General features: G+C 44.4%; 1 protein-coding gene across 1 annotated transcript; it reads left to right on the top strand.

The window, feature by feature from the left end:
- Positions 1–585: 585 nt before the first annotated feature.
- On the top strand, positions 586–4074 carry LOC128782479 (trefoil factor 2-like). Its single transcript, XM_053932844.1, has 5 exons — positions 586–667; positions 1581–1727; positions 3110–3259; positions 3896–3964; positions 4070–4074. Exons 1-5 carry the CDS (start codon positions 586–588, stop codon positions 4072–4074), a joined length of 453 nt encoding a protein of 150 aa, XP_053788819.1.
- The last annotated feature ends 7275 nt before the right edge of the window (positions 4075–11349 follow it).

Raw genomic sequence — 11349 nt, 5'->3', positions numbered from 1 at the left:
TCAGTGCCACCTTCCAGATTCTGTGTTTATGTATTTTTTCAGGTGCACAGTGCTCTCCTGAAGCTTGGAGGTATCACAGCTCCAGCCCTCCTCCCTTACCTGTTTCAGAGTAAGCCCAACCAAAACCTTAAGGCCACGGAAAAATCGTGGCAGAAAAGATACACTGAATAGAAAATATATGTACATGTTTTTCAGTAGTGACCGGAAAATAAACCTGCCCAGAGGCTTCAAATACCCTAAAGGCAATGAAATCAGAGCACAATGAAGTCTGGCACTCTGAGCCAGAGCCTCTGGCACCCAGAGGCAGCCAGCAGCATCCATTTGATAGATTATGGGATCACATAATAGAGATGGATCTATAGGTATGTAATAGATATGTGATCAATAGCTCACGGGAGCCCAGAAATTTATCTCTGGGATATCAAAATATGCATGGCAACACTTCCTAACCAAACAAAAGAAAACCCAGCCTTCTGGGTGAAGCTTCAGATGGAACAATGTTATCAGAACTCGCTGGGCAAACACCAGGAGTGCATAAAACCCACGGCTTCCAGGGAAGGCAGCACCTCTCCTCTTGCAAGAGCCATGGATCTCAAGGTGCTCTGTGCACTCTCCATCGCGCTCATCATAGCCCTCAGCACCCTGGCAGAGGGAATTGCACCTCCAAGTAAGTACCTCCACGTGCTGCTGCCTTCCAGGTACGTGTGGGACCCTCCTCCCACCGACTGCAGCCAGAGCATGTCAGCTCTGACAGACCAGACAGCAAAAGGCTTTCTGTGCTGCTGTTTATCCCCAAAGTGGAGCCTACTTTTTAATTTTTATCTGAGAGATCTATAGCAAAGAAAGACTGCAGCTGAGCTCTTGTGTTGTTGGAATAACCCGCTGCAAAGGCAGAGGTGGTCACTAGAACAGGACCAGGGCCAGCTTTGCCTAAATTTTCTTCTGACATTTGGTTTATGCTGCTTTGCCATGTCAATACAGTTTTAAAGGAGTCTATCTGCCTCCTCATTAAAGGCAAGCCATTTAGACAGCTCCAGAAGAGGAAAGCAAGTCACTCAATGACAGCTGGAGGACAGCTCCAGAATTTCTTGGTTGGGGCTCTCGGTGCAAATGACTTAAAATGTTAAAAGCATAGCTGCAGCTATTTGCACATCATCCTATATTTTATATGATGCAAAGATTTTGTATCTTTACACCTGTTTGGATATCCACTGGACCTTAAGTCTTTTCCTCTTCACATGAGATGGGCAAAGCAGCAAACATTTGATAGCATAACATTTGAAATTCTTGGGATTTCCCATTTGGTGTGGTCGATTTGAAGCCCACAAACCACACTACGCTGGGCTGGCTTGGCTGCAAGGGAGACCACAGAAACTCAAAGTGTGATGCACAGCCCTGACCAAAATTGGTAATGGTTTAAAAGCAACTTTTAAACCACTCAGGTTGTGGTCTTAGCAGGGGACTGAAAAGATGGAAAGCATCTAGGGAAAGAGCACTGTTCCCAGTGAGCATTGATAAACACCCCTCCATAACAGCAGTGCAAACTGACACCTGTAACTTGCTCCTTTTGTCCTGAACAGCAAAATGCCAGTGTAAAGTGGTTCCCAGGGAGAGGACAAACTGTGGCTACCCGGGGATCTCAGCAGCAGAGTGCAAGAAAATTGGGTGCTGCTTCAACGCCTCAGTCCCCAGCGTCCCCTGGTGCTACAATCCTAAACCAAAGAAAGGTAATATCGCTGCCAGAAACACAGATTTACCTCGTGTTGGATTATCCAGAAACATGTACAACCAGGGGGAAAGCAGTTAGAAAAAAACTTGGGAAAAAAAAACTTAGAAAAGCAGTTCTGCTTTTCTCCTTAGGCAAGAAAAGTGGGCCCAAACCTCTGTTAGGAGACCAGTGGCAGTAAAATGCAAATTCCAGCCTTGCTTACCTGTCAGACTCCTGCCTTATCCTCTTCACACAATATAATTCCTCTTCCTTCAGGCTTCTAGTTATCAAACAACCTGTGCTGGTTACTTAGAGGCATTTCAGTGTCATTTGTGGTCTTGCCCATGGGTAGAGCCAGGGATACTCAGAATTTATTTAAGTGGGTTTGTTTGACACCTGTCAGCATCCTGCTTCTATTTTTTACCATTATTTTCTCAGAGAGGATAACAGCAGCTCTCTTAGTCTTTCTAGGATTAGCTGTATATTTTACATAACTGTGTTAAGTAATGGAGTGTAATTAGCTGTGTTAATTAACTCAGTGTAAGCTACGTTTGCTGGGCTGACAGCACGACTCCTTCTTAGGAGAACTTCAGGGCAGCCTCAGCAACTGCACAGGTGACATGAAAGAAAATGAGGGTGCAAAGGCAATGTTACCCAACAGAACCTGATATAAAATGGAATTAGTCAACAGGAGTCAGAATTACAGTAGGAAAAAATAGTTTTGCTTTTGAGCACTGCTTGCAACTCTTGTAAACCTTGAAAAACAAGCAGCAGCAACTTTGAGTGCCATTCCCATAGAATTGCTTTTCTGAGCAGAACTGCTCCATGAGAGGAAAACTGAAGTATTCAAGCTGGGTGGTATAATCTCTTTACTTGGGATTTTAGTTTTAAGTGCCTGGAAGAGCTGTGATTTCCTCCTAAAAGACTTATTTCATTTCTGTAACTTAAGCTGGCACGCAAAGAGGCCTGGGTGGTCCTTTCCCTGTGTTAGCCAGGCTGCTCTGGGGTTAGCATGGGTCAGGTCATGGGCATACCTGGTCTGAGACCAGCATATGTGTTACCACCGAGGGGACACAGGACCTTTCACCCCATTTCTGGATTTAGGATGGGCTGCTGCCAGACACTTCCAGGGGTGAATTTTGCCTCCTCTTATCCCTGGGGCACAGCAGCAATTCATCACCCTTTGGAATTTAATTTGCCTAGGAGGCTGGGTGAGGATTTGGGTGACTCTGCTGGCTGAAATTGTTTCAGAGAAGGTCATCATGGCCATCCCATCTGCCCAGTGACCTCATCTTTGTGTCCTGCCTTTTATTTTGAATTGCGTCACCGGGCAGATGGAGCACGGAGTAACACATTTCCCTTGGTTTTTTTTTGGTTTTTTTTTTTTTTTGCTTTACACAGTGAAGAAAGTGTGTCCCAACGATCCCTACACCAGGATAAACTGTGGCTACCCGGGCATCAAGCCCAGGGAGTGCACAAGGAAGGGCTGCTGCTTCAGGGCACACCCCGCCGGTGTCCCCTGGTGCTTCTACCACCGCGTCGTAGAGGAAGGTAACGTCCCACAGGAGATGTCCCCCGTGTCCCTGTGTGTGCTCCCCAGCTCCTGGCAGTGTCCCTGCTCTGCCCAGGCCTGGTGTGCTGTGCCAGCCAGAGAATCCTAAGGGTGTGAGCACAAAAAGGTGGCTAAACCCTAAAAAGAACAGCTTCTTGTACGGGGAGTGGGGTGTTGCTGAGCAAATCCGAGCCAGGGATTTGTGGGCAATGTGATAGTCTGGGCTCAGGCCTGAGCTTAAGACCCCAGAACAGAGGTGCAGTCATCCAGCTCACATCCACCTTATCATGAGAGACAAAAGGCTTTGCTTTGGAAATGTGGACTGAAACTTACAGACATTTCTGATCTCCAGCTAACTTTGTTTTAGTTAGGATTGATCTTTCAGCATATTTAATAACCAGTAGCCTCAGCCACGCTGTGTTCTGTACTACATACAACTCACCATAATTTGGTTTTACTGATCTGGATCATAATTGGCGAACACATCTACATATGGGGGTTGGTTGAGATGGCTAAAAAATTGCTTTTTGGACGTCCTACATTGAGGCAAAACTCTTCCTAACATCTTGTGTGATTTATGGAGGAAACATGTCCCTTAATGTGCTTCTCCTCTTTACCTCCCCAGCTTGTTAAAGGAGAAACTTCCATCGAGAACTTTGCAACCTTTGGATCTACTCCAATGGAACGACAGACGGAGGTCCCAAGTCAGACTTTATATTTTGCAACAGCCATGACTTCTAGGCTGCTCTTTATCTGGGATTGACTCTTTTCTGATGAAAAGTTACTGGTAGCTTTTATTCTCTCTGTAGGCTAGCACTGCACAGGTTTTCACTGTAATAAAACAAGTACGACACAACTTGTGAGGTTGTTTTTTTTTTTCTGTCTTTATTTAAAAGCTGTGTATTTCTCCGTTTCCCAGGAAATTTGGCATGTCAGCAACCTGCTGATGAGGGAGCAGGCACCAGCGCTTCCAAAAGGAGTGCAGCACTCAGCTTTTTGTGTTAGTTACTCTTCACACTTGCAAGTGACTGCTTGAATTTGTCAGCTGGCATCACACCGGCCACCCGTCCTTCTGAATGCTGGAAATATTCAGAGTTTGCCTTTATATAAATTTAGCTGTGAGTTTGGGCTTTTATTTCCCCTTGGGAAACAGGGAAGGGTGCCTTTGATAGCTGATCATGGAGCTGGTCTGACTCAAACACCTCCTGCTCTCTGCATCTCCCTGTCCCTGGTGCTCACCACAAGCAGATCCCATGGGTCACACTCAGGAAACGTCTCTGCAGCACTAAAAGCCTCACACAGGCTCTCCCAGCCCTGGCTTAGACCTGAAGTGGAGCTGCTGTGTCTCACCAGATGCAGGAGAAGCTCCTGGTGTCGTGTGGCTGCTTTTTCCTGGGAGTCCTTAATGCTCAGCACAGCAGCTCGAGAGCTTCCCTGCTTCAGCTGAGTGGGAGCTCAATACAGAGCCTCTAAGAGCTGTGCTGGGAACAAAGTGGGGACCCTGAGACTGCTGCAGCAGCAAACTCTGCTCAGGGCTCAGCAGGGGAGAGCAGCTGTACAGGGCTGTGCTGCAAGGAGAGAGAAAAAGACAGAGACACAGAATCACAGAGGCATAGAATGGTTTATTTGGAGGGACCTTAAAAGGTCATCTAATCCAACCCCCCTGCAGTGAGCAAGGACATCTTCAACTCGACCATATTGCTCCTAGCCCCCTCCAATCTGTCCTTGAACTTTTGCAGGGATTTTTCACTTCTCTGAGCAACCTGTTGCAGCCTTTCACCAGCCCCACTGTAAAAATCTTCCTCTTTACCATGCCTCCTTGGAGGTTTGATTTATCCCTGCACACTTTAGCGATGAGTAAGTTTATCCAGGCAGGTAAAAAATTAGTCATTCATAAACCACTTCCAACAGAGTCAATAATAGGATTTGAATAATGGTCCATATTCATGTTACCCATATTACCCAATATTACCCATTGTAATATGAGCAATAAACTGAGCAGAGTGCTGGAGCTGTTTCAAAGAATCACAGAAAATGCTGTGCTGGGAGGGACCCACAAAAATCAAATCCAACTCCTGGCCCTGCACAGCCCCAGGAATTCCTGTTCCTGAGAGCATTGTTCAAACACTCCTTGAGCTCTGCCAGGCTGGTGCTGTGACCACTGCCCTGGGGAGCCTGTTCAGTGCCAAACCAACTCTCTGAGGGAAGAACCTTTTCCTGATATCCAACTTAAACCTGCCCTGACACAGCTCCAGGCCATTTCCCCAAGTCCTGTCAGTGTCACCACAGAGCAGGGATCAGTGCCTGCCCCTCCTCTGCCCCTCACAAGAAGTTGTAACTGCAGTGAGGTCTCCACTCAGCCTCCCCTTCTCCAGCCTGGACAGACCAAGTGCCCCCAGCATCATCCCTGGGCATGATGTCACCTGCAAAAGCCATGAACTGCTGTGCTGAGGCAAAGCATTCCCAAGAACTAAGCCACCACTGGGGTGGGGCTATAAATCAGAGTTAGCTGCTCACAGCACTAAAAATTATTACCTAAGGATATGCCATCATCACTAAGCCCAAAGGGATGATGTTGAGAGGAATGATGGATTTTGTCTTTACAAACAAGCTGTGGGTCTGCTGGTGGATAAAACTGGCACTGAGATAAAAGAAGCAATGGGAAGGATTCCACTGATTGATGAATGGAAAAAGATGTTTGCTTTTACAAATAAGCTTTAGGTTTGTTGATAAATGAAATTGGATATTGAAAGATGAAAGAAACAATGGGGAAAACCCCTAAATTCCATAACTATTAAAAAATTAAAAGGGAGGATTATACATTAGAGGGAAATCTTTGGTATCAGGCATATTGGGAAGTTTGTACCTCTCAAACACCTCAGCCAATGGGGAAAGAGAGAAGGGAAATGCAGCCAGGAAATCAGGATAAAAAGGAGGCTGCATCCTCCAAAAATTTCAGACCCCAGAGGAATGCCCCATGGCCTCTCCTTTATTTGAATAAAGCAAAAGGACTCCTCTGTCTCTTTTTTGGACATAAATCTCTGATGTTTGTGGATTAATTTTTTGTCTATTCTGGGAATTTACATTCGGGAAGTGCTCGAGGTCTCTCTAGGTAGACTGTTATCAACACCCCACACAAATGAACCTGGAAAAAACTGCCTAGAATCCTAAAAACTAACATTTTTGGTGAGAAAATAAAGTTGGCAGAAACAGAGTGGAAGCAGCAGCCCCTGGGGCTTTGAAGATGACAGGCAGAGCCAAGGCAGAGCCAAGTGAGATCCCAAAACAGGAGTGCACACCAAAGAGAAGTGTGCAGGACCTGCAGAGAGGTGGCTACAAAAGGAGGGACCTCCCTCTCCTGAGGGCTCCCCTCACCTGAGTCAGTGTCCATGGGCCTCATTTACAGCCCCAGAGAGAAAAAGCCTCGAATGAAGACTCACCCTTTGTATCTGCAGCTCTGCACAGCCACATCGCCAAGCAGAGAGTGCTAAATAAGTAAGCAAAGTTCTGAATATTTTTTCTGAAGGGGCAAAAAGTAGGTCAGCGTTGTGATTTTCGTCAGCAAAGGTGCTACAGTGTGAAAAACACCAATCACTTGGTTTTTAAAATTTTAAAAGTTTAATAATAATAAAATGGTTTTAAAAATAGTAATACAATTAGAGTAATAAAAATTTAGAGTTAGGACAATTACAAGACAATAAAAAGCAAAGACTTACCGACGTCCGGATGCTCTCGGGCACTTGAGCCATGACAAGCATGCCTTGTGAACAAAGGAATAACCCTTAAAACCACTGTTGCATATTCATCTATACTTCATGGTTATGCATACACTCTATTTAGAACAAGAAACTCTCTCTGTTATATGTCAGCTGTTTCTTTTAATCCCCACGGTGTCTTCGAGTCTGAGCAAGGGCTGAAGAAATTAGCTTCTTCTGATAAGAAAACCATAAATTCTTCTTCTCTGGAAGATTTAGGTGTTCCGTGACGGTTATCTCGAAGTGAGTATCTCATTCCTTAAAAGAAAACCCACATACATATTTTCTATTTTAACTGCAAAACTACCTTTACCATACTATTAAAATGTAAATACAACACAACTAATCAATATAACATAATACATAAAGTAACTATCTACTTAGAGCCATATAATATGCATTTTTCACATACAGGAACCCATTTGTGTCAATTTGTGACACAAAGGCTGATGGGGCCATTACGCAGCAAATGACGTTTAAAATCCCAAATACCCAATAGTCCTAAACTGCAACCATGGCAGCTGAGTGCCACCAAAGCTCCAGCTTCTAATAAAGGCTGAATGGAACATGTTTGACACTGCAGATTGATTGCAATGGTGCTTCAGTGAGTGAAGATGTTCTGCTGGCTTTTAAAGCAATTGTCGCCGAGGGAAAGGTCTCAGAAATCGTTCATTTTGAAGTAATCAGGAAAGCTGTGCTTGGCTGACAGGGAGAACTGACAGGGGAGAAAACTAGGACAGACAAGGAGCTCAGAGCAGATGGGTGCTAGCGACAAAGAACAAACCTGTATCCATGTGAACACGAGATTTAACTGCAAACAACTCCAAAAAAAAAAGTGTTTTTTTTTAATGTGCCACTTCCTTCAGGTGCTGTTCCCAAATGACTCTGGGCAGGGTGTAGGAATGGTGGCCCCTTGTTGACAGAGTAAACAAGTTGCCCTTTGTCTCATTAAAAAGGAAAAAAGCTCAGAAGTTTCTCTCTTTAATTTAGTTAAAAGACATCTCATAAGACTTTAGAGACTTCACTTCAAACTTAAGGATAGCTAATTGGACAGAAGCCAAAAATTCCCGCCAAAGCAATTCACTAAGAAAAGAAGAGAACAAAAAAGTAAATCGCTTTTGTGAAGTGTTTTAGCAGGAGCAAGAACCTCTTGCCCTGGCTTGGTTTTTCTCTGTAAAGAGCTTTTTTATTTTGCCTTTTATTAAAACCTTTTTGTTTCCAACACTGTCACAGGAGCCATCCTGCTACTTTATGCCACCTGAGGTGGCTGAGCTATCAAGGGTATGATATTTTTCTATGAGAGCCTATAAGACCAAGCTCGAATAGATAAAAGAGTAGGGCATGGATCCTGCTACAGCCTCACACACCTCCTCTGGCAAAGCTCTTGTTCCAAAGAAAGATTTCAGACAAGGTGTTAAACTGAAGTGAAAAAGAATATGGAAACTGAAATCTTCCTCTGTTGAGAGTAGCTAAGTCACACAATGCTGCCACAGGTCTCTGTGTGAGTTACTGGCTTTACTAATGCTTGAAAATTCAACCACAATGCCATGAAACAGCTTGGAAAACAGAAAATAAAACACAAGAACCAAGCCTGGCTCCCTGTGTTAAACCCAGGCAGAATGATGATCTCCAGACCCAGATTCAGTTTCCAAGAGGTTGCCCCAACTGCCAGACTGAGCCCAAAAATGAAAATTCACTACTTAGGGGTGATGGTTGCTAAACCTTCCTTACGAAAAAAATTCCCATGAGAGTTTCAGAAGCTCTCAGGTGATTTTTCCAAGCAGTGCTCTGCCAGAAACAACAGTCCTCTCTGGGCATAAGAGTCCATTATTGTTCTGCAGGCTTTTTTCCCTCATCTGAGCCTTCTTCTAAAGCTTTTGAGAGCTGCCAGTGTTGGCATATGAACGTGAGCTGCCCAGCTCATGGATGGTCCCTGTCCCAGCACACTTCACCTGGTACACAATGGGACTACAGATGTGTCCTCAGTACTAGGAAAAAGCAGCCAGACAAACAGACTTTGCTGTAAAATATCTGTCCTTGCACTTTCTGTGCTGCAGCACAGAATGCACTCAAGTTCTAGAAGGAGCTGAGTAGCACTCAGCTGCTGTAGAAGAGGCTGCTCCTTTTTTCCAGTGTTTGCCATCCTTGGTTGCTCCTTCCCCTGCCAGTTAATGGCAAAATTTCTCATTTTTCACTTCATAACATTTCGTTTCATAAAATTTCCATGTACCAGAGGTGGGCAGGGTAAGAAAACAAAGTACTTTTCTGCTGGAGACCAGTGTTTCTATTCACCTAGCTGTGATAACTTCTTGTGCTTTGTGATCTCCCTTTGCACACCCACTGTGGCACCCAGAAACCCCTCTTGGAGAGGCCACCAGACAAAGACAGGCCTTTGTAGGGTCCTGTTCCCACCTGTCTCTGAGTTAGGTCCCTCGGGCTTCCTTCAACATGTGCTTCTGTCTCAGAGCATAACAGAAGGTTGTTTTGGTAAGCAGCAGTTTTGAGGGATTCAGTACTAGAACACCACAACTGAAATGAGAATCTGGAAGTCTTGAATTAAAATATTTCACTGCAGCTGAGCCAAATATCTTAATTTCAGAAAGATATTTCTGCAGTATCTGTGGCAGAAATTCTAGGAAATTCCCAGGGGTCTGACTTGCCACCAGTGTGGACTGGCACTCCAGTCTGTGATGTTTTCAGAAAGCTTAATGAGAAGTATATTTGCTAAGTAAAATGCAGCTCCTTCTGCCACAAAATGAGATTTCCCCCGCTTCTTACCCTTTTTGAGACTTGGCATCATGCCCCATCCAAGGAATGCTTCACCAAGACACAGAATATGAGTTTCAATGAACAGAAGGAGCAAAATCAAAAGGTTTACTGTCACTTTTGTTACTTCTTTACGTACTTTGGGATTACTGTCTGATTCTTACACAGGAGAAAGACAAAAAGCACCTGCAAGACTCTTGATGAAGCCACAAAATCTGCTTCATATTTGATTCTACAGATGCCATGGGGATATAAAAGAAAGGTCCTAGGAACAGGTGGAGCTTTATTCTGTCTGTCCAGCAGAGCAGAACAGGCAGTGGGACAAGAGAATGACTCTGCTAGAAAGAACTGGGGGGAACAATGCAAACTCTGAGGGGTGTTTTAGCTGTCAGAAGCTGACAATGGATCAGCTTCATGTTTTGATAATGTTTTCTCTCTGTGGAAGAGAGAGCATTGCCTTTTTTTTCTCAGCCTTCCCATGTGTGTGCAGGCACAGGCTTGAACAGGAATGTCAGGAATCCAGAAAAGACATCACACAGAGTTAACAGTGCATGATAAAATCCACAGATCTTGAAAAGATCTACAAGGCACAGGAAAAAAAAAAAAAAAAAGACACAGAACCAAACGAGGCTATGAAATTTAAAATGCACTAAACAACAGAAATGGATGCAATTAGTGTCAGTTTGACTCACCCAGCCTGTGACAGCTTTTCTGCCCCTAAATGAAGCTGGCAACACTTTCCACCAAGCCCTTCCTGAAGGCTGTCCCATGGGCAGATGTCAGTGCTGGGTCTGGCAGCACAGCCCCTGCTCCCTGCTCACCTGGGCAGATCCCTGCACCCTCCCATGCTCCACGAGCTCATCTCTAACTCTGCCCACCTCCCTGACATCCCATGCCTTTCAGCCTGCATGCCAAAGCTGGATTTAAATGGATAGCTGTTAGAAAATTATGTTTCCTTTAGTTTCAGATGCTCTTTATTTTATTAATCCATTTGGAGAGTGCAGTGGATGGGAATTGCATGTGAGGTATATTAATTTTTGCAGTGCTGCTAATGAGAAGTTTATGGCTGGGTTATTTAATAGCATTAACTGCCATATAAAATGCTTAAAGTAATTTATGTTGCCACTCAGGCTACGAAGGACTCCTGTTCCTCCTCTTCCCTTCCTGATCTGTGGACAAAACGTGGCACTGGGAGGCATCAAGTTTTTGGGAAGATAATTCCTTTAATTTAGTATTATTTCCAGGGCTATAAAACATAACATAAAGTATGATCTCTGTCATCATGAGAAAACTGTCTTGAAAATGTAATCCTATTGCATCCTTAGGGCAATCCATGCTTTAAGCACCACTGCTCATGTTATTTATGACTGGGTAAAAGTTAGGGCAGCTTTCTTTGAGCTGTGGTGAGCAAGGCAGGTTATTTGGTTGCTGTGGTGCTCTGGATGGGTGGCACAAAGACAGTGATGTTGTCTAGGCTTGGCCTCAAGTCCAACACACAAACACCATCAAACAGCCTTAAAAATGCATGAAAAACCACCCAGGCAAAGAGAATATTTGCCAAAGCACAG

Source organism: Vidua chalybeata, chromosome 2, assembly GCF_026979565.1.
Source record: "Vidua chalybeata isolate OUT-0048 chromosome 2, bVidCha1 merged haplotype, whole genome shotgun sequence".
In the NCBI taxonomy this organism is placed as follows: Eukaryota; Metazoa; Chordata; class Aves; order Passeriformes; family Viduidae; genus Vidua; species Vidua chalybeata.
The sequence above is the reverse complement of the archived record's forward strand: the minus strand, read 5'-3'. Positions and strand labels throughout refer to the sequence as shown.